This window comes from Propithecus coquereli, unplaced genomic scaffold (genome assembly GCF_000956105.1).
Source record: "Propithecus coquereli isolate 6110/MARCELLA unplaced genomic scaffold, Pcoq_1.0 Scaffold441, whole genome shotgun sequence".
Classification (NCBI taxonomy): Eukaryota; Metazoa; Chordata; class Mammalia; order Primates; family Indriidae; genus Propithecus; species Propithecus coquereli.
The window spans coordinates 688,476-711,599 of NW_012150186.1; the positions used below are offsets into that span (position 1 = coordinate 688,476).

The 23,124-nt window shown below is 45.6% G+C and overlaps 1 protein-coding gene across 2 annotated transcripts in view; it reads left to right on the top strand.

The window, feature by feature from the left end:
• Window positions 1–21,268, top strand: part of GLI3 (GLI family zinc finger 3) — a 270,462-nt gene extending 249,194 nt beyond the window's left edge. Inside the window, exons 11-15 of one of the 2 annotated variants that reach the window (XM_012654529.1) lie at window positions 6,601–6,750; window positions 7,615–7,779; window positions 12,851–13,141; window positions 17,395–17,722; window positions 18,702–21,047. In XM_012654529.1, coding sequence (XP_012509983.1) covers window positions 6,601–6,750; window positions 7,615–7,779; window positions 12,851–13,141; window positions 17,395–17,722; window positions 18,702–21,013 — 3,246 coding nt within the window. In that variant the 3' untranslated portion in view covers window positions 21,014–21,047. Of the gene's footprint in view, window positions 1–6,600; window positions 6,751–7,614; window positions 7,780–12,850; window positions 13,142–17,394; window positions 17,723–18,701 lie in introns of both variants that reach the window. The other variant, XM_012654530.1, reaches the window with a different exon arrangement.
• Window positions 21,269–23,124: the final 1,856 nt, after the last annotated feature.

Below are 23,124 nucleotides of genomic sequence, written 5' to 3' on the forward strand. Positions count from 1 at the left end.
TAGCAATGTGAAAAGATTCAGAAAGTACCAACATTTCTAATTTGACATTCTAAGATGGAAACGTTTCAGGTTTGTTTTGTTCCTATTCAAAATATCGTCATGGCGTCAAATGGCAGGATGTTAGGGGGTCAAGAAGGAGAAATGTAACAAAGGCATGAAGCAGATACAACCAAGAGTCCAACAGACACCCCTAGCCTTCAGCCAGCGACTGACCAGTGGACCCAATGAACTGCAAGCACGTGATGCGGTTCCATTTTCCTGGGATATTCATATATGAAACATTCTACTTCCAAGCCCTTATTTTCTTTTCTAGTAAGGCCATAATACTCTGTGTGTGTACACGTCAGTGTTTGTGCGTGAGAGAGAAATCATATCTATTTGAAAACTACGACCATATATTTTGTTTATATGGACCTTGTGCTATGATAACTTGGCAAAGTACTTTGTAGAATCCTTTTAAATTGGCAAAACAGTTGTGTGTTATTTGAGAAACATCATATCCTGACAGAAAGTCTGTGCGTAATGTATATGCACAGGGGAGGCCTGTGGACGTTTTGGTGGGGGTGAGCATTTTTTTGTTTTGCCTTTTTTTTTTTTTTTTGCATTTCCTAACTTCACTGTTTTTCGATATGCTTCAAGGTAATATTTTCCTTACAACAGTTGAAGGAATTTGCCTTTTCGATGTTAAGAAGCTGGCTGATTAAAGAGTGGACAGACTTTGAGGCAGCAAAGTGCTTGTCTATTGATCAGTGAATCACCTCAGGCAGATGTGAATGGGGAATGTGCAGATCTTTCTCCTGCACACCTGAGCCACGTGGCAGCATCTCCTCGGAAGAAGTCACCTAGAATGAAGGATACTTACTGATGCAGAGAGCTTGCTTTCTGAGTGGGAATCGGTGGAGAGTGCGGCCGAAGGAGAGGGGACAGAAAGACAGCAGCAGCGGGTTTCCCAGCTCCATGAACGGCTTGAATGCGGCTTTATTAGGAGAGCTGAGAGCATTCTGCGTCCATGGACCGCATGCGTCTGATTCATCTGGAGGGTCAGGAACAGACTGAGGGAAAACTGCCTGCTCTGAGCTAATAGTGAAATAACAAAGCGAGAAGAAAGGACCCTGATTAGCTCAGTGAAGTCCATTGTGGGCGTCCATTTTGCCACTAGTGAAAGAAAAGCTTCACTTTCCCTGTTTTATTCCTGTAGCTCACCAAGCCTCCTTGGTGGACATTCAGGGCTGGGCTTCCCAAAGAGAATCCTTAATAGAAAGAGGCACCTGCCTTCCACCACCTTGATTGCAAAGCCATCTGTTGGTTTCTCCCACCTTTCTCTGGGCTCTTAGGGCCCCAAAGGAGTGGAAGAGACAAGAATACCGGGTCTTGGCTCATTTTGCGGCAGACACGATCACAAGTGGGAAATATCACTTTGTTGGTTTGCTGTGGGCCAGGTCAGCCACCGGCACCCTGGGGCAAATGCTTACAGTCTCGATTGGAAAACTGAAGAATGGACTCATCAGGAAGCTGGTAGCTGGACTCCGCCTTTCTGGGGAAATTGCCTGGTCTCAGCGTCCCTGTCCCGTGTACTCAGACGGGGAGAGTGCAGAGTGGCCGTGCCGAGAGAGCTGGCATCCGACGCCGTAATTTACACCATCTATCTCTTTCGGACTCTAAGGCCTCTGGCAAATTGCATGTCTATGTGTTGGATTAGTTTGGAATTTAATCATGCATTATTTTCTCTCCAATTAAATTATTTATATATTTGATTAACGTTTTCACTGCTAGGAAGTCAAATTTTCAATGAAACCACAAATAAATGCATGCCCATTGAGTTTCAGGCCGCCTTCCCACGGGATCAATCCGTCTGTTGAATGTTAAGAGTTCACTGTGTATTACTTTTCTCATCTGCCTTGGATTTTGGTGAGAAAAAGAATGTGTCCGTTTTCAACCCGGTCCGAGGAAAGCGATGCAGACGGCGAAGCGTGTCTGGCCTAACTCTCTCCATTCACTGGGCTCCGTTTTTTAGCTCAAGGTCCTGATTTTTAGTCCTCCCTACTGCCTTGTCTTTTCTCTGGCACAAAAAAACACCTTCTTCTAATTTTACTTCTCAGGCTTGAGCTCTAACCTGACAGATGTTAGTTAGCACAAGACATCATCTAGTTCATGGGGAAACATTCTGTGGCCCACAGGCCAAATCTGGCTGCTGCTTGTTTTTGTACAGCCTATGAGCTAAGCCTGGTTTTTATGGTTTTAAAAAAATTAGAAAAAAAAAATTTTCAAAGACTATTTTATGACACATGAATGTTTTCCTTGTCTGTAAATGAACAGAACACCTGTTCATTTACATGTTGTCTGTGGCCGCTTACAGACCCGCAAAGCTTAAAATATTTACTATCTAGCTTTTTATAGAAAACAAAAACGTTTGCCAACACCTATCTAGTTCATCACCCTAATTTTACAGAGGAGAAAAAGCTCAAAGAGGAGAATCAGCCTTTCCACAGGAACCCAGCTCATCAGAAATTGGCCTGGGATGCATCTTGTCTAGTGCTCTGCCCACTGTGAGGCGGGGTCTGCCCTAAGATAAGCCCTCTGCGGGCACTGCAGGGGCCAATGCAGCTTTTGAAAGGAAAGTAAATATTTAGAACACCATGGACATGTGAAGTCTGTGATTTCTTAGAAGTTTAATTTTCACTTGAAATCTAGCTCTAGGAAATGTTTTAACCTTAAAACACATTTGAACTATCTAAACAGGCAAAAAGATGTCTCCCTATTTCCTTATAATAATTGATTACCCCCTCTGTGTAGCATTTGGGCTGTAAAGTAGAGCAAGATCAACATGGTACCCACCTTCCCAGGTCGTGGAATTTCATTTAGAGAAAAATAACTGGTCTCAATGCAAGTTGGAACTCAAGAGCAGTTTCAGAAAATTACAAAAGCATATTAGTTGGGACTCGGGTCTAAGCGGGTGGAAGGTGAGTATTCGCAAGATGCCAGAAATCACTTTCTGAAAGTGAAGTTGCTTTAACTGTCTGGCACAAGTTCCTCCCCATCCCGCCCCACGTGGGACAACACCAGGGTGTTCGTGCTTGCTGGTTGGCACGGGGCGCCCAGCGTTCAGATTTCCACCAACTGTCCCAGAGGCGAAGGTGGATGAAGCTGGGCCAGGTATAAATAAGAAATGACTGTGACTTTTCCAGTTACTGCCCTCCTTAGCTCGTTGCCAGTTCCCCCTTCCCCGCTCAGTGGCAGATCCCTCAACACCACTGTAGGCAGATTCTACAACTTCACAGTCACTCTGTGTCCGGTTTAAACCTCCAATCTCACGTCCAGTTTGGAGCCTCCCCTCCATGTCGCCAGCCAGGTATGCTGCCCGAGGGAGCTGGCAGGCTGCTGGCTCTTCCTCTGCCACCTCACCTGCAGGAGCCAGGGCGCAGGCTTGCCTCCTGTAGGCCTCTCGCCTCTCTTCCTAGGGTCTGGTTCCTCCAGCGTGTTGGGCAAGACAGGAGGGGAAGAGGGAGAGTCAAAGTCTCTTACTTTGCTGGCCACTGTTGGCACCTCCCCCACTTGGCCATCCCAGCTCCCCTGAGTGGCACCAGTTAGCCCAGATGACCTCCTCCTCCGGGGCACACATGCAAGGGCTGGCTTTCTTGCAGGTTCTACCCAAGGGTATCCCCCACATCCTCACTGCTGGAGACCTGACCTAGCATGCTGCATTTTAGGTGAGCCCTGGCAGCTAACCCAGGCTGGCCAATGTGACTGGTGTACACTTGACCCACAGAAAGCTTGTGCCTTCTCACCAACCCAGCAGTGGCAGTGCCCAGGGCCTGCTGTGTCTACCTGGCCAGTTCTCTCCCGCCGTGCGTGATCCTCATCCTGTTCCTCGCAGGCACCAAGCTCTGTTCTTCTGCAGGTGCTTGTGTGCCATCTGTCTGCAGTGGCGCCCCTTCCCGGCACACTCGCTGTGTCTCCTCTCCTCCTTCAGGTCCTGCTGTAATTGCTGCTTCATTGGGAAGCTGACCCTCAGCCCCGATGCGCCACGTTGATTTAGGACCCCCTGTTATATGTGTTTATAAAACCCTGTTATTTCCCTTCACAACGCTTATCACAACGATAATTGTACAGTAATTTAAGTCATTATCTGTTTTCCTCCAGTAGACTGTAATTTCCCCGGGGCAGGAATCATGTCTGCCGTATTCCCCAGCGCAGGGCCTAGTGTGAGTGGCACCCAGCACGTCCTTGCAAAAGCATCGGAGAGAAAAGCAATGCTGCAACCCAGTGTATCCTTTCGTTCCACCCAGCAAAGAGGGGTTCCGTGTGGCCATCTTTTAAATCCCTTTGCATTCTTGAGAGTATGCTATTGCAAAATTAATGAAATACTTTACATTAAATTATTATCGTTTAGGTACCGGGTGAAATGAAGTTGAATTAAGATAAACAAAAGCATAAAGTATAATTTCTTTTGCCAGTGACAGTTTAGTTTGCTACATGAGTCAAATCAGTTCAGCAAACATTTGCCGAGTACCAGGACACCAGGACACTGTCAGTCGCTGAGAACATGCAGAGACATGGGTCGGACCTTAAGGAGTCAGCTCAGCACACGTGGTAGTTCACTTTCCCAGTTTTAATTGTTTCTTCCTCCTCTTTCCCTCCCTCCCTTTATTCCTCCCTTTCTTTCTCTCTCCCTCACTTTCTGCTTTCCTTCCTTCCTCCTCCTTTCCTTCCTTCTTTCCTTCCTTTCTTCCCTCCTTCTTTCCTTCCTTCCGTGTGTATTAACCCAAGGATCCAAGCTTTATTTCCAATAACTTGGAAAACTGAACCAAGAGCAATTTTCATGGCATGGTTTTTGTGTGATCACTTATTTTTCTCTCTGGAAAGGAGAATTCATAGAACGCCTCTGTTTCATGTGGGCTTAGTTTCAAAGGCTGGGCTTCGGCACACAGTTGGAAAACCCTGGGTAACGTACAGGGGCTACAAAGGTGTATTTGAAGCAGAAATTGAAAGTCCGCATGTTGTTTCCCGCCCCCCAGCACATCTGTTTTCTTCACACACTTGTGTGCCTCATCGTAACTTTTAAGAAGCGCTCATACAGGGGACATTTGGCTTTCGATAGGAAACCCACATCTGATTGCCACGGGGTTGCTCTGCCACTGTGCACACGAGTGACTGTGCTGGTCTCCGTGTCCCTTTCAGAGCTTCCCACAGTGCCCTGGTTGTCTCTCTGTGTGCCACAGTGTGCCGCTGACCCTCTTCTGTTCATCCACTTTTCTGGAAGCTGCTCAAGGGGAGGATAGAGAATAATAATGTATTTTTTCTCTGTCCTCATCCAGTTTTAAACTCCAGAAATAGCACCAAAACAACTATTTTTTTTTAATAAAACTTTATTTTTTTTTCCTAAAGCCATAGGCCACCTAGTGGAGTAACTGGGAAAGGCCCACTCTGAGGATAGAATTTTACCCCCAGGCCCCAGGGACCACTCCTTTGCCAGTCGGAGCCCTTGCAGCAAAGTAATTAAAGGTTGCGTCACTGCCAGGCGGTACGTGAAACCAAAGGGAGCTTTCTCTTACCGAGTGAATTTTTAAGTGATGTATTTCTATGTATATTTAAGAAAGTGCTCCCAAAAGCCTTAAATTAAGGAAAATAAAATGCAGAATGACCAGAGAATAAAAACCAACAGCATCCACATGGCATCAATAACGTATAGCTGGACGTTTATGTAATTACTCAAGCGATTGAAATTTTTCTTCATTTGACCCCAAATTAAGAACCTCTTCCTCAGGTGTTGCTGTAGGTTTCTTGTGTCTCTCAATTGTAGGGTATTCTAAAACTTGGAATTGGTGAGGAATTCAGGGAACTTCATGTTTAGTTTAAAAACCTGATGAATAGAATTTCAGAGCTGGAAAGGCCCTTAGAAACTAGTGAATCTAGTACTTTTATTTTCTACAGGAAGGACACTAAGGCCCTGAGAGAATAAATCATTTGTTGACAATGACATAGCCTTCTTCTTCAGTATCTAATTCCTTTCTCTATGATCCTTATTCAGGAACATATCTTACTAAACCTGAACTAAAGTTTAGTTTGAAAGCACTTTTGGTTTTCTTGTTCCTTGTTGGAGAATCGTGCATGTGTGTGCGTGTCTGTGCGCCTGTGTTCCCCGTCTGAAGTCTGAGCCAAGGCTCTAACCCAAGACCTAGCACGTGTGAGAACTGGAGAGCATCCTCGCAACCGCTTAGCCTCGGCCCTGGGCACGGGAGAAATGACGGAGGCCCAGGGGTGTCAGGAGCAGCTCACCCCATTCCACACCTAACTGGTCACAAACCCCGGAAGCTAACTCTGCTCTTCAGGTGCCCGATGCACTGCGGTATTTTTCTGCAACGCCAGGCCCCCTGCCAGCAGCGTCACTCCTGCTGGTTAGGAAGCATGCGTACACAGTTAGCAAGAGCAAATCTACTTGAGAAATTACTAACTCAAATACGAAGAATCTGTAATATGGTAAAGCTATTCATATCATCTTTAGGACTTAAGATTGGGACTTTTTTTCACTTCCTTCTGTTGCCTTCAGAAATGAGGGAGACGTTTTCATTTGATTTTTCCCTGTCTTTTCCCAAACCCCAGCATATAAATAACGACCACATTCATGGAGAGAAGAAGGAGTTCGTGTGCCGGTGGCTGGACTGCTCAAGAGAGCAGAAACCCTTCAAAGCCCAGTATATGCTGGTAGTGCATATGAGGAGACACACAGGCGAGAAGCCTCACAAATGCACTGTGAGTACAGAAGGAGGCAGCAGGTGGTGGACTTGGGGTGTCCTCTCGCTTGAGTGGTTCCTTCCTTACACTCTTCAGAGCAGCTATACGTGGTGATGACTGCAGCTGCGGGGAGGTGTGGTCGGGAGGCGGGAGAGGAGGGCTGGAGCATTGTCTGGCCATGTTGGACAGCTCAGCTCCGCAGGACACACGGAGCGCCTGCACTGAGAATGGGCGCAGGGCCTTGTCACCTGCTCAGCCCAAGAGCTCATGGCACCAGGGGACTCGGAAGGCAAAGGGAGGTGCCAGCCTCCAACTTACAGAGTTGATGTTGACTTTTAAAACGGCTTATCCCTATACCTGGTTTTAAAGTGTTTCCTTGCTGTCCTAGTCAGTCCCCGTGGCACAGTGTAGGCCTGTGCGGTGGCTAAGCATTCTTCCACTGAGGTGCCCACCAGGCGCCCTGGGCACTGCTCAGCCCTGGAACTTTACATCTTAAAGGCCTTTACAAACATGATCAAATTCCAAGTCTTTGTATGGACACAAAGCCATATTAATGAACTTTGTGCTGAATCTGAAATCAGTGGGAATTCGAGGAGATCCATGAGCAGATAATGAAACCCATTGTCCACATTGAGCGGTCTAGTAAAAAAAAAAAAAAAAAAACTTTAGGACTTTTACTGGCACTGAAAATGCTTTATCTCGCACTGCACCAAGCCACATCTGAATCCCAATAAATGCAGAGTTTAGTGGACTTTTTGTTCCTTGGTTTTGAAAAGCTGCTGACCCTTGAAACATCGGTTTTTCATCAATTTCGAGGACATGTTAGGCATAAGCTGCGATCGCTATTGTGTGGAGTAATCCAGATTTACCTGTTGTCCTCAGTTTGAAGGTTGCACAAAGGCCTACTCAAGACTAGAAAACTTGAAAACACACTTGCGATCTCACACTGGAGAGAAACCATACGTCTGTGAGCACGAAGGTTGCAACAAGGCCTTCTCCAATGCCTCGGACCGTGCCAAGCACCAGAACAGGACACATTCCAACGAGGTGAGCATCCTCCATGGGCCCAGAGCTTACAGGTAGAAACAAAGACCCCTCATGAGTACTGGGCATGGAAAGGTGTGGCGTTTTCCGTCTTTCCCGCTGGGCCGTTCCCAGCCTGAGTGGGTTCTGACCCTGTGGGTGAAGGTGGGGCTGAAAACTCGGTCTTACTTGGTGAGTTATACAGACGAAGAGGGAACTTCTTAAAACCCCCGTGAACTTGTTGTTCCTAACTGCCACCTACTGGTCAAACAGTAGGAGCATTTAATTTGGAATTCAGTTCACTTGCTCTGCCCAAAGAGCATGAATCTATGCAAAGGATGACCCTGTAAGCACCAAGGATGGATTCAGAAGCAGCATGTTGGCAGCTGACAGCTTATGGCTAAGACAGCACTCTTATTTGTTTTCTCCAGGTAGTATCTTCAAATGCATTATATCGAAAAAGACTTTTACAAAGCAACCAGCCTTGGCTAAATACGATTTCCAGACATTTTAAATTGCAGAGGACCTTGGAAGATAGTCTCAGAAACCCAGAATAGTTTCCAGTCAGTTATTTAAGATAATATACTGAGTAAAGCTTCCTGGTGGTGGGTGGTTCCTATTGTATTGCTATTTATTTTAGGCAGTCATCCCCCCAGAATTGCAGGGAAGCATAAAAATGAAAATGGTTCTACATTCATTTTGCTCACATTTTAATGTACATCTGCCGACAGACCTCCAACTTCTCCTTGGAGGTCTGGTTCAAATTCTGGCTTCTCCGTGAAACCTTCTCTTGAATGTGTCAAGAGATTGACAAAAAGATGCCCCACATTTTGGGTAGAAGTAGGATAACTAATCGGAATTTGTTAATATGAGACATAGTTCAGCCCCACAAAGTGTATCAATAGTTTGCTTGAAAGGTGTTAGAGAAGGAGCATTTTGCACACACAGTACTCTGGAGTGGCTTTCGTTTGACCTCAGCAGATGCAAGTCAAGCTTATTCGTGGTCTTCCAGATGGAGGGGTGGAGGGAGAGAATCCGGTGAAAACAAAGTGAGCCGTTCTGCTCAGTGACCATTTGACTAGAAGGTGGCGAAGATCGTTCTCACCAAATTTTCTTTCAGCCGAACTGACAGAGCAAAAACATCTCTAAGGAGATTAGCCACACTCACACACAGACTCACACAAGCAAGTTCATATACACCAACTCTTTTTGAAAAGGTCACGGTGGAATAAGGAAACTCGAGTCACTTGGAATCTCTTATTATTGACCAACTATTTGAAGACTGTTTACAGGAAATGCTGCATCTCCATTTTTTATGTCAAAAATGCTTTTACTGTGTGCAATAGCTGCAGTATAATCTGTTGTAGTTATTTTGTACAAAATTTTAGGGAGTCTAGAACAGGCAAATCCACAGAGACAGAAAGCAGATTAGTGGTTGCCAGAGCCGAGGAGACAGGGAATAGATAGGACTCCTAATGGGTTCAAGGTTTCATCTGGGGGTGGTGGAGACTCTGGAATTAGGTAGTGTGATGATTGCACAACATCTAGCATGTACTCAATGCCACTGAATTGTGTAATTTAAAAGGATTGCTTTTATGTCATGCAAATTCTATCTCAATTTAAAAATTTTAAGGGGTTCTGGCTTAACTTAGAATTTAATTAATATATTTAACTATACTTCATATAGTTAAGTATAAGTTTGACTAGAAATTTAGAGGGTATTCATTCCCATAGATTTTAGGCCAGCCCCCTCTCCTGTTATTGTGGAGAAATTTCAGGGATGGATGTGTTAGGATTAGAATGCACACATATAAAGGTAATTACTGAGCTTTTTAATCTTTTTATGGACCCAGAATATTTGCACGTGTCTGTTTGCTTTACTTGTGTTAGAGTTGAGCTTGTGTTCCTCTGTGAGGTAAAAAGAGCAATGCTAAATGAGAGTTGAATATCTGTTATGATATCATCAATAATATTTACCAATTTACTTAAATTAACTTTGATCACAAAGACATAATTAAAATTTTGCTCACAAACATGTAAATCCCTATTTCTCTATTCTATGTGCAAGGCTTTGGCCTTGCATAGGAATGATGGACATTTTCCAATACACCAAAATTAAGTTTGTCCGGGAAATCCAGTTTTGTATAATCATACAATCCTAGATACATCAAGTTATTTGCTTTCATTTATTTGCTCTCGTTTTTGCACCTTCATTTATTCACTAAACAAATACTGATAGCTAGTTATGTGCCAGGCCCTTTGCTAGTCTAGGTACAGCCAAGGATATGGAATAGAACAAGGGGGTGATTTCCATTCAGGGGAGCCATTCTGGCACTGTTCCGTCCCTCAGGCTCTCCTGCCCATTTGGGGCCACCGGGCTGTAACAGTGGCCACTGGGAAGACTCCCTACTCCATACCACACAGTTCCTGTTCCTCCCAAAGATACCACTAAACAGATTTCCTCAGGCTCTGGTTCTGTTGAATCTCCTTCTCCAGAAAGCTCCATGGCTCCCTCTTTCCTATAGGAAAACTGTAGACTGCTTAAGCTTGTGGAAGCACCTATTCTCCCCTGGCCCAAGCTTGCCCTTCCATTCCTGACCTCTCACTGTCGTGACCATGAACAGGACCTCCCCAGAAGCCTGTGCTGTGGACTGCCCTGCTTACATGCGTGAAGGGGTTCTGCCACTGGGCCTTTGCTCAGCACACCTCCTCATTTTTATCCCTCAGAATCTTAGCCTCCTTTCAAGCCCCAACTAAAATGCCTCCTCCTAATAAAAGCTCCATTTATTGAGTGCTTACTATGTTCCAGTCATCTGGTAAGCACTTTATGTGCATGATCTTATTTAACACTTAACCATAACCCCATGAGCTGGCATTACTCCCAGATACAGGATCTTAATGACTGATGCCTCTTGTGATCATCCCAACTGAAAAATGGTCCCTCCTCTGTCCACCTCCTTATGTAGCATTCACACTGTGTATTGTAGATAATTATATCGTCTTATTTTTCCTACCCGATTTTATATTCCTTAAGATTAAATCCTGTTGTATGAAACTTTGTGCTCACAGAATCTTGCATATAATAGGGATCATTAAATGTTTATTGAAAAAAATGTATAAGTTCTACAATCAGTAGAAAAAGCGTCAACTACCTTCACAAAGTATTATCAACGTAGTGAGTCAGAAAGGTAACAACCATGCCAAAAGTTGAATATCCAGGACCTAAACAATGGGCACCTCAGTACGTCTGACAACATTCATCTCAGCTTCTAATTATATTTTATTTCGATCATTGATCGCAACAAAACTTAGGGGCAATCTACATGAGGGGTTAATACATTTTGTTTATGTTTTGTTGTGAAGTATAGATTTCCTGAACCTATCTGTGTTCTCGTGAAGTTCTATGGATGGACAATGCATATGTCCACATGCAATGGCACGTGGGCACAGGTGTACTGGGGCAGGCTGTTGTTCCTGGAAATGCAGGAGCTGACGAACATCTGTGTGCTCATTCCACATCAGCTGTGCCCTTATTGCTAGGCTAACCCATAATATACACATGCATATATTTATAGGAAGAGTAGCTCTTCAAACATGTAGTGTGGCCAAGCTTTGTGTTCCCTCTCCCCTTCTGGTGTTCAGACCCCCGCCCCATACATCCCAGGCTCCCGCTGACAGAGCAGCCTGTCGCAGCAATGCCATGAGCAGGCACAGGGCCGATGTCAGAACGCTGCGAGGTAATGGCACTAATCCTCAGAGCCATTCTTCTGTCCTAATGCATAGAATTTGATGCGCTCATTTCATTATATATATGGGGCAAATCACACAAGCTCCTGAATAGACATAATTCATAGTTAATGGGAATCAATTCTACCCAAAGGAATCTCAGATTTGGAGGTGAAGCCTCTCAGGATAATTTTCGGGATCTTTGCTTCCCTGCATTAGGACATTTCAGCATTTCAGGTAGCACTCAGTCTGTTCTCGGGCTTTTAGTGAAAAAGCATCTTTTAGACGTGCATTCTACAAGATGTGGCATCTTTTTAAATGTAATAGATACATTATATTAATCATGCCTTTTATGACGATTGCTTACCTAATAGCTCATCTTCTGGTATACAGAGATATAAATATATATTCATACATGCATCTATGAGTATATTTTATTTTATGCCAAGTGAAAAAAATCACAATTCTGACGGGCAAAGGCCAGTTCTGTGATTTGAGTGAATATTCAACCATAAGCATCTATGTAATTTTTAATAACTTATCTTTAGGCTTGATCACTGACCCACATAGAAAATGAAATTAGCGTGAAATAATTTATAGGCCTTGGTTAGTACTCAGGGAAGAACCCAGGCCAGGAGTCCTGCTGCCGCAGCACACCAGGCCTCAGCCCTGCGCAGTGTGTGATGAGCGTCCACGGCCAGTCTGTGGCACAGCTTTCTGACTATCATATCAGAAAGGTTCTGGGTATTTTGATCCTTGAACATCCCCACACAGGTGTAATGCTACCCAAGGGAACACACTTTAGTGACATCTAACAAAGAGAGGCTATAGGCAGTTTTTTTTTTATGATGCCTATTTGTAAATAGTGAATTTTCAAAGGAGGCAGGGTGATATTAGATCTCAGAACCAGGACATCCATAAGAAATTTCACACAAGTGCTTCTGAAAGGTATGCAGCATTCTCCTAATTAGATGATGGGTGTCTTTTAAGCCTTCTTCCATCATCATCATCATCATCATCATCATCATCATCATCATCAGTCTATCAAGTGCCGATCGTGGCACCATGATACTTCTTCCCACTCACAGCATAAATGCTTCTAAGAACATCAAGGCAATTTACACGTTCTTAGTTCTCACTGAGCTCTCTCTAAAATAATAATCTGTTAAACCTAGATTCTATGGACATGGAATAATGCTCACATGGCCTTAATTAACCATTAGTTTCTAGAGGTATTTGAACACCTCAAAGCCTCGTGAAAGTGTTTTGAAAGAATGAAAAATGTAAAAGGCAGCCACAAAGGACTGTTGGGCTGGGGCAGAATCACTTTCCTAACGCCGCGTTAACTCATTCTTGTGGCATTTGGCAGAAACCGTATGTGTGCAAAATCCCGGGCTGCACTAAGCGCTACACGGACCCAAGCTCCCTCCGGAAACACGTGAAGACAGTGCATGGCCCAGAGGCTCACGTCACCAAGAAGCAGCGAGGGGACATACATCCTCGGCCCCCACCCCCGCGAGATTCCGGCAGCCACTCACAGTCCAGGTCACCTGGCCGGCCGACTCAGGGAGCCCTGGGGGAGCAGAAGGACCTCAGCAACACTACCTCAAAGCGGGAAGAGTGCCTCCAGGTGAAAACGGTCAAGGCGGAGAAGCCCATGGTATGTCATTCACTCTCCTGATCTTCCCAGAGCTGGCCCAGGGTTACTTAAGAGAGGGACAAGACTGCCTCTGTCCTCACTGCATCAGGCTGTCTCTGAATTGAGGAGGGCATGAGCCCAGTGACCCAGATTGCTTACTTGAAGTTGATCAACTCAGAAAAAAGTGTCTCCAGGTTTCCTAACGATCTTCTAAAATCGATCTAGAACGATACCACCTGTGGTATGGAAGGAGGCACTGTTCAGCCTGTCTGGAATGTGGAAAATCACACATTGAGTCTCTTCGTAAACATGCTTTCTGTCTTCTTTGCCCCTTGACCAACATAAATAAGCCACAGTTCGTATTCTTTAGGGGTTTACAAATCCAGTGGGATAGACTGAAAAGTAAATACTTAACGCTCAGTGTGATGGGGCTGTGTAGACAGCACCCAGGAGAGGAACAAACTGCCAGCGCGCTCAGAGGGCAGAGGAGGACCGGGGACGCTGACTCCGTGCTCCACAGGGGACGGAAGGGGGCCAGGCCAGGAGCGGGAGCCCTGGGAGCTCAGGGACGTGCAGGAGCACAAAGGGGTGAGGTGGGGACAGCATGACAGCACAGCAGTGTTGAGGGTGATTTTTTTAAGAAACCACTCCAGTACCAGTCTAGAGATTAGATAAACTGGAGACCAGTTCTGCCCTGTGCCTGAACCAATGAGGTACAAAGCAAGGGAGAGATTTGAAAATTGTGTAGGCAGACATCTTTATGGTTTGGTGACTAAGAAGATTTGTGGCTTCTGCTACTCTTTGGACATCTTTCAAACTTCAATTGGTGACTTCATGTATGTGCTTTTATAAAACACCTAAAAATTTCAAAAGGACAGCAAGAAAACTAAAGGAGTAGATATTAGAGGACACTCAGTACATTCGTATTTGGCCGTGCGTATAACGGATCGAATTGTGTGACTGTATTGAGTTCTAGGCTGTCACTGACCTGTGGAGGAAACACACAGATAGAAGTTGTATGCTCAGTTAAGGGAAGAGTTTTCTTATTTTCTTAAAATTAGAGCAGTTCAGCAATTGGATTGGCATCCTATAAATTCATGAGTGATGTCACTGTATAGCAGGACATACGGGCAGGAAATAATGCACAAACAGTTCCGCCATCAGCAGGCTGGAAAGCTACATTTTAATGACTTAATTGAGTTTGTCTTCAAACTCTTAAGAGCCTTAGAGATTGACATTAAGTCCAGCCAACATAATGCAAATAGGCTATCCATATTTATCATTATTTCTCAGTGGGTAGTTGTACTTTGCTTTAAAAAAGCATCTTAATAAAATGTTTATATATATATTATGATTTATTGCTATATTTTTAAATTAATCGATTCATAAACTGTTCTTTTATATACTTTTTTTGGAGGGGAGCACATATCTATTCCTAAAACAAAGTCCACCAGTATCATAATTTTGCAGAACATTCAACAGTTTATCCTCAAATGTTTAATGAAACAAGGAAAGTGAATCTGTGGTCCCCTAGATTATGTCATCAAAAGATGATGATTCATGTTCTTGGGATATCCTAAGAACCTAGAATCTCTTGTACCTTTAATATACATCCCTAGCTCAAGAAAACTTGTCACATTCTCTCCACACACTCATTGTTTAAAAAGAAAATTGGTAGAAGTAAAAACTTCCAGCAGTTTGGCTTAGTGACATTGAAATGCCCCAGTGTGTAGAGTATTTTTTCAGCTAATTCAGTCATAGAAACATAGGACTGGAAGAGATCATAGAGGTTGAGAGGAGACCCCATATTTTATAGGTGAGGAAACTGAGATTGAGTTTAATAAGTTAATCACATTTCCACAATAGACGATTATGTGTGTATATGTGTAAACACATTTAAATATAAGTAGATATCTGTATAGACATTTACTAATGCACATGAGATTTACATTTCTAATATTCTTTCTTTAAAAACATGTCTTTGATTTGATCATCATGCTATAAATTAAATTCTTTCTTCTTTTTTCTTATTAATGCAACATCTCTTCTGTCTAATGCTCCTAAATGTCTTGTTCTCACTTCCTAAGGACAGTGGGTAATAAGGTGAGGGAATTTTGTCTTCTCCGTCCTTTTTGTTTTGTTTTGTTTTCATTTACACATTTAACTTTTTTTGTTTCATTTTTCTTTAGTTTTTGTGGCTTTGTGGTATCTTTGGTAGTGAACATTACTCAGATATGCTTCAAATATAGAAGCAATGTGTTTTGAACATTCAGCATGTGGAAAATGTGGAGTTAGTTGGTGAAATTCATTGTTCTATTTGTCTAGGTTTTCATAATAAATCACACTGGGGCCGACCAAGCAGATGTTCTCAGAGACTACTTAATTATTGTACTGACGAGCATAAATTCATTCTTGGGCCAGACATGCACCACCTTCTTTGGGGAAGATCTGGGCACACATTTGTTGTTAGCAACTTAATTTCTATTTAAATGTCTGAGTTCACCAAAGCAGTTTTCTAATTGTAAGTGCATTTGTGCCTTCTTACATACTGTATGAAAGTGTGTCTGCCTGTGTGTACATACACATACACACAGATTCACGTCTCCACATACTCTGATTTGGTAATCCAAAAGTAAAAGACACTCAAAGGTCTGGAAATAACAAGTACCTCAGGTAGGAGCAGGTGGTCTGGCCCTCCAAGCCTCTGCTGAGGCAAAAAAAAAAAAAAAAAAAAAAAGGCTTCACGTACTTATGATCAATTTTGTGTATCTTTGCTCTGCTTGGTTGCCCAGGACAAAGTTAGTGTATCGTGTGGCACTCACTTAGAAAGTGTTTGTTTTCTTGGGTATATGTACTATATAGCAGAAAACGTGTAACGGGTTCCACTGAGAAGACCTCTCTTTAAAAACCCCTTCCAGGTGGCACTGTGCATGGCACCTGAGACCGCAGTAGTCTGTAACTAAGTGAGTGTGATTATCTCTCCTGAGAGAATTTGCCCTTTTGGCTGCTCTCAGTGGCTCTAGTTTTCACAGTAACACTGGACAAGGTGCCACAGATGCATGGAAGTAGCCGGCCTAGGAGTCTAGGCTAGTTGCACCATTAACTTTGTGACTTTGGGCAGTCACTGAACTTCTCTGAACATCACTTTTCTTATCTGTACAAAAAGGATTAGACTATTTATCAACGAGGGCACCACTGGAATTTTAGATAGAACAGTTCTATGTTGTGCACCTGCCCTATGCATTGCAGGCCATTTTATATAGTGTTCTCAGACGTGGGGACAGCTAAGCTTTCCATCCTCTTTTTCCAGGAGTCCTGGGAAGGGGTAGGGGAGGTGGTACTTGCACTGATTGAGAACTAGTGGACTAGATTAAGTTTTCATTAGTTGTGGCATTTTCTCAGTGTCCACTTGGTTGGGGTTAGGGAATCATTCCTCGTTCTCCTAGTGAATTGCCAGCGGCACACTGAGGGAAATTGTGAAATCACAGCTCATGATGGCTGTGATTTGCACTCTTTCTTCCTCTCTGGGTACAGCAGAAGCTAAGTGATTGAAGTTTTACCTCTTGCAGCTGCCTTTACCCACACCCAGGTTGAGTTTCTACAAAAGCAAGAAAATGTAGAAGGAGGGAGGAGGAGTTACAAAGAGCTTGGCTAACCAGCCCTGTATAGCCTAGAGGGGCTCTCGATGGAGAGGAGGTAATGTGTGCTTGTGGAGCATGTCTTGCATTTAAGTTTTGGCTGAGCAAAATAAACCCAAAGACAAAAACCACCTGGAATAAGAAGAATTGCTAATGCCCTCTGAGCCAAATATTATTATCCAGGACTTTTAATCCTTGTGTGCTCTTTCGGCTTCACACTTAATTCCCAATGTCATTTCCTAAGATAAATGGTCCCCATTTTATAGATAAGGAAACTGAGGTTTAGAGTGGCTAAGTAATTTGCCCAAAGAATAGAAGTAAGACTGGAGGTAAGACTGGAACCAAGGAAGTGAGTTTGCAGAGTGGGCATCTGGGCAGGGTTCCATGGCAGACACCATGCGGTCGCCCTGCAGCTAGCATCCTCTGCTGTGCATTGCCTCCCCCTGCACATCAGCCTGGTGGTCCATCAGTCATTTTGGCCAAGAGCGCCCACCTCCATTCATCAGAACATACTTTTTCTTCTCACTCAACTGGCTGATAATCCCGAAGGTCTTGATATGCATGCGCTGTCATTCCTGGCTCCCTTGCCTGTACCTTCCTGGTGACATTTCTTTCCTTCCCTCTTGATCCCAACAGACATCTCAGCCAAGCCCTGGTGGTCAGTCTTCATGCAGCAGCCAACAGTCCCCCATCAGCAACTATTCCAACAGTGGGCTCGAGCTTCCTCTGACCGATGGAGGTAGTGCAGGAGACCTCAGTGCCATTGATGAAACCCCGATCATGGACTCGACTATTTCCACTGCAACCACAGCCCTCGCTTTGCAAGCCAGGAGAAACCCGGCAGGGACCAAATGGATGGAGCACATAAAACTAGAAAGGCTAAAACAAGTGAATGGAATGCTTCCACGACTGAACCCCGTTCTACCCCCCAAAGTCCCTGCGGTCTCTCCTCTCATAGGAAATGGTGAGTCCCACATCAGACCATACATCTGTTCCGGGTTTTTCTGTTCTTTTAACTGTGGGCCCTCCGTTTTAAGCTTGCTAATTTCTCCATCAGTCCTAAAAGTATCCTGTAATTTTAATATTAATTATATCTATATTAATGTTGAACCCATTTGAGCTACCTTTCTGGAGGGTCTGTATTTTAAAAATAGGTAGGAACAGGATAATACTGAGACAAAAGTAAGACTGTATCTGACTCATATTCTGATGGTGAAATCGTAACTGTTAGACTAGGATAAGAAAATCCCAGCAGCAGAGGCATCTGTGGTTAGCACCCTGTCTCTGGTTTCTAAAATTAAAACCAGGTTGGCAGCCACTTTTAATAATATTTGCCTAGCTTAAGGAAAGGTAAGCACCCCTTCCCATTGTTAGTTTCTGCATCAGTTTTTGCTTCTGAGATTACGCAATACCTGGATCACATCCCAAGGATGAACCTTTCCACTCCACCAACCCAGGTGTGTTACCTGTTCATAGGATGTGGAATGAAAAGAAAGCCCCAAATGTGGATGTGAAAGTCCTAGAATACCTTTGGCCATGGACTTGCATGGAATTTGAGTGTTGTGTATGCAATCCAAGATTCTTTGTGTCCTTGCACTATGCCTGTGGCTTAACTGAATTGAGGAAATTGACATTGTTTTGTTTAAGCCAGGGGTCAGCAAACTGTAGCCTGTGGGCTATATACAGCCTGCCACCTGCTTTTGTAAAGAAAGTTGTATGGGACACCCAGCCACATTTATTTGTTCACTGCTCTCTCTGGCCGCTTGGGTGCTACACAGCAGAGGTGAATAGTTGTGAGGGAGACTGCGTGGCCCAGGACACCCAAAGCAACTACTGCCTGGCCCTTTACAGAAAAAGTTTGCCGAGGCCTGGTTGAAGCCATCCTTGGAATGCTTTCATCCTCCCATCCTCTCTCCCTTTCTCTGTTTCCATTCGCTCCCCAGGCACACAGTCCAACAGCAACTGCAGTTTGGGCGGGCCCATGACTCTTCTCCCGAGCAGAAGCGACCTCTCCGGGGTGGACGTCACCATGCTGAACATGCTGGGCAGGAGGGACAGCAGCACCAGCACCATCAGCTCCGCCTACCTGAGCAGCCGCCGCTCCTCGGGCATCTCGCCCTGCTTCTCCAGCCGGCGCTCCAGCGAGGCGTCGCAGGCCGAGGGCCGGCCGCAGAACGTGAGCGTGGCCGACTCCTACGACCCCATCTCCACCGACGCCTCGCGCAGGTCCAGCGAGGCCAGCCAGGGCGACGGCCTGCCCAGTCTGCTCAGCCTCACGCCGGCCCAGCAGTACCGCCTCAAGGCCAAGTACGCCGCGGCCACGGGCGGGCCGCCGCCCACGCCCCTGCCCAACATGGAGAGGATGAGCCTGAAGACGCGCATGGCCCTGCTCGGGGACGGCAGGGAGCCCGGGGGGGCCCTGCCGCCCGTCAACCCCCCGCGGAGACGCAGCGACGGGGGCGCCCACGGCTACGGCCGGCGCCACCTGCTGCTGCATGACGCGCTGGGGAACGGCGTGAGACGCGCCAGCGACCCTGTGCGGACGGTCCCCGAGAGCCTCTCCCTGCCCAGGGTGCAGCGTTTCAGCAGCCTCAGCAGCTTCAGTCCTCCGGTGTTGCCTCCCTCCGTGGAAAAGCGCAACCTAGTGCTTCAGAATTACACGCGGCCCGAGGGCGGCCAGTCCCGAAACTTCTACTCGTCCCCCTGTCCTCCCAGCATTACCGAGAACGTCACCCTGGAGTCCCTGACCATGGACGCCGATGCCAACTTGAACGACGAGGATTTCTTGCCAGACGACGTGGTGCAGTATTTAAATTCTCAGAACCAAGCAGGGTATGAGCAGCACTTCCAGAGCGCCCTGTCTGATGACAGCAAAGTGCCCCACGGGCCCGGGGACTTCGACCCGCCCGGGCTGCCGGACAGCCACGTGGGCCAGCAGTACCACACCCTGGAGCAGGCCTGCGCCGAAGGCAGCAAAACCGACCTGCCCATTCAGTGGAACGAAGTCAGCTCCGGAAGCGCCGACCTGTCCTCTCCCAAGCTGAAGTGTGGCCAGCGGTCCGCGGTGCAGCAGGCTCGAGCCTTCGGGTTGTACAACAACATGGTTGTCCACCCACAGAACCCCCTGAGGAACGCAGTGGGGCCCCCGGGGGGATATCAGGCCCTTGGGGAGAACAGCGGCTCCTACAGCGGCCCAGAGCACTTGGTGGTCCACGGAGGCAGCGGAGCTGGCACCGCTGGAAACGCCTTCCATGAACAGCCGTATAAGGCCCCACAGTATGGGAACTGTCTCAACAGGCAGCCAGTGGCCCTTGGTGCGCTAGACGGTGCCTGTGGTGCTGGGATTCAAGGGTCAAAGCTAAAAGGCACCACCATGCAAGGGAATGGGGGCCATTTTGGCTTGCAAGTGGCGCCAAATGAGTCAGCTGGCAGCACCGTGAATGGCATGCAGCCCCCAGACCTGGTGGGCCAGGGCTACCTGGCTCAGCAGCTACTCAGCGACAGCATGCAGCACCAGGGGGCAGGCCGCCCGGGTCAGCTGATGCCAGGGCAGGTTAGTGCTACCTCACACATCAACAGCTATCAAGGGCCAGAGAGCTGCCTGCCAGGGACTCACGGCATAGGCGGCCAGCCATCAAGTTTGGCGATCGGCAGGGGCTACCAGCTGTGTGCCAGCTTTGGAGGCAGCAGGCGCCAGGCTGTGCCAAGGGGCAGCTTCGCTGTGCAGCAAGGACAGCTCAGTGACATGAGTCAGACCTGCAGGGTGAACGGCATCAAGATGGAGATGCAAGGACAGCCTCACCCACTCTGTTCTAATATGCAGAATTACTCTGGTCAGTTCTATGACCAAACCGTGGGCTTCAGTCAGCATGACGTGAAAGCTGGTTCGTTCTCCATTTCAGAAGCCAACTGCCTGCTACAGGGCGCCAGCGCTGAAAACTCTGAGTTACTTTCTCCAGGTGCTAACCAGGTAACAAGCACAGTTGACAGCCTCGACAGCCACGACCTGGAAGGGGTGCAGATTGATTTTGATGCCATCATTGACGACGGGGACCACTCCAGCCTGATGTCAGGGGCCCTGAGCCCAAGTATCATTCAGAACCTTTCCCATAGCTCCTCCCGCCTCACCACGCCGCGAGCGTCCCTCCCGTTCCCAGCACTGTCTGTGAGCACCACCAACATGGCTGTCGGGGACATGAGTTCTCTGCTCACCTCCCTCGCTGAAGAAAGCAAATTCCTTGCAGTTATGCAGTAGGCGTTAGGAAAAAAGGACAGCGAACAAACGTAAAACTAATAGGAGTTGAAAGATGAAACTGACTTCGTTTTTGGCTGGTCTGTTTTTTTAGTTCTGTATGTATGTTAGCGATCTCATCTCACCTAACTGGGATGTGTTTCAAGTATATTCCTTTTATGGAAAAGGACTCTGAAAAACCCTAAAGTATTCTAGGGAGAAACTGTCTTCCATTTCAGTTTTGAATCAGTATTGTTACACTCGAACCACCCTCTTTTTAAAAACTGTAAGCCCGCCCCGTTTTTTAGTAAACCAATGTAAATGTGTGATGTGCATGTTCTTTCTTTTAGAAGAGCGGTCAAATTAAAGGATTTGACATGTTTCTCTGTTACTCGAAGGAAATAGGAGTTGGTGTGCTTGTAACCAATGGGTTACACTTCCAGCTTTTTTTATCTTCCTTTGCATATGCTCAGTGTTTTGTTTCTGTGTTTTGTTTTTTGTTTTGCTTTTAATTCCCACATTGGGCACAAGAATCAGAATATGAGTTTAAGACTCTTTTGTGGGTGCACTGCAGCATAGATGACAGATTTTTTGATGTTCTCCTCACCCCCAGTTCAGTTCAGGGTATACTTTCGACAGTTACATGGAAGTGGAAACTTGGCTCTTGCAAATGAAAGTAGTTGCTCACAGTTTGGGTTTTCAACTCTTGGTGTCCGTAAATGTGCTTTGGGTGGCGATGTCTGTATGGTCAGTTCTCAGTTATCTCTTGCACCTCTTTTCCCTCGGCCTTCATGAGCATCCGGTGCTGTTTAGGGCTGCCATAAGAGAGGAAATAGGCGGTCGGTGACGCTCAGATACCACCTTGCTACTTTTATCTGTTCTGGTAAGAAGTTAGATAGATTGTAGTTTGAAGCAATTGGGTAGAATTAGTTTGGGGAATATTCATGGGTTTGCTGTATTCGTTAATTAGTTCCATCTCCTTCCGCATTATGGATAACTGAGAATTGATTATATATAGCTCTAAGTATATAGGCATTTAAACAACCCCACAACCAGCTATATCATTAACCTTTATTAATTCCACTGTATTGAAGGAGTATTTCTATTCTATACGCCCTATTTTAAGGGATTTATAAAACTTAGTTACAAAAGAAAAAGCTCACAATCTTTGATATTGGGAATAAATTGCTTCAACCATTTTTAGTATTTGAGAGCACTGGGGACAAGGTTTAGTAGCTGTGTGGATGCCTTTTTTCACACCCTGTCTGTTGAATGTTGCATCCATTTAAGTAGTTAGATGTTACACGCAGTTAGTCCTTAATGTGGATAGTGTCTGTATTTTTGTTTTGAATTAAAACATTTAAAGATTTTAAAAGTGCAGCTACTCCCCACACGCAGTTGATACACATAAAAGTCATACTATGTGTGCACAAAAAGTACATGGATTATCCAGCATATTGCTTTTCACATATAGGAACTACTAAAATAGAAATATTAACACCTGAAACTACCTGCTGTATTCTGTCCCATTGACCCTTGGGGTTGAATTTATCTAAAGTGATTCGGGATTCAATTGTGTGGCTTTTTCCCCTTTATTCCTGCTGTTTAAATTAGTAATAGGAAGACAAAATCAAGTAAAATGAAGTGTTAGATAACAGAATGTTAGGACCAGCCCATTTTTGTCATGTTTATTTTCTCTCATTTGGACCAAGAATCTCAGTATGGAGGTGTATTTGCCATTTGGGACCCGAGAGCAGCGGAGGGGTGCTACGGGCCTTCCACGATGCTTGCCGTCCTCCCCCATGCCTTCGTAGAAATTAAAGGACATGTCCCCTTTGGAATAGCCCCAAAGCAAAAGAGAACTACTGATCTGAGCTCAGGAGAGTAGAGTCTCTACTACTTTTCAGCTAAAAAAGCAAGCCTTTCTTTCTCTGTGTTGCTGAAATAGGGCATGATGTTCACAAAATCAGAGGTCTAATCTGACTTTTCCCAAAATCTCCAGATCGCCAAATCTCCAGGTCCTGGTCTTATTTTGCACGTTCTAATGGTTTTGCCCAATCCCTTTCCTACCCTTGGTTTCAAAGAATGGGGCTCAGGTGTTCTCCACCCCCGAGCAAGGCGCCTGGGTCTGGGCA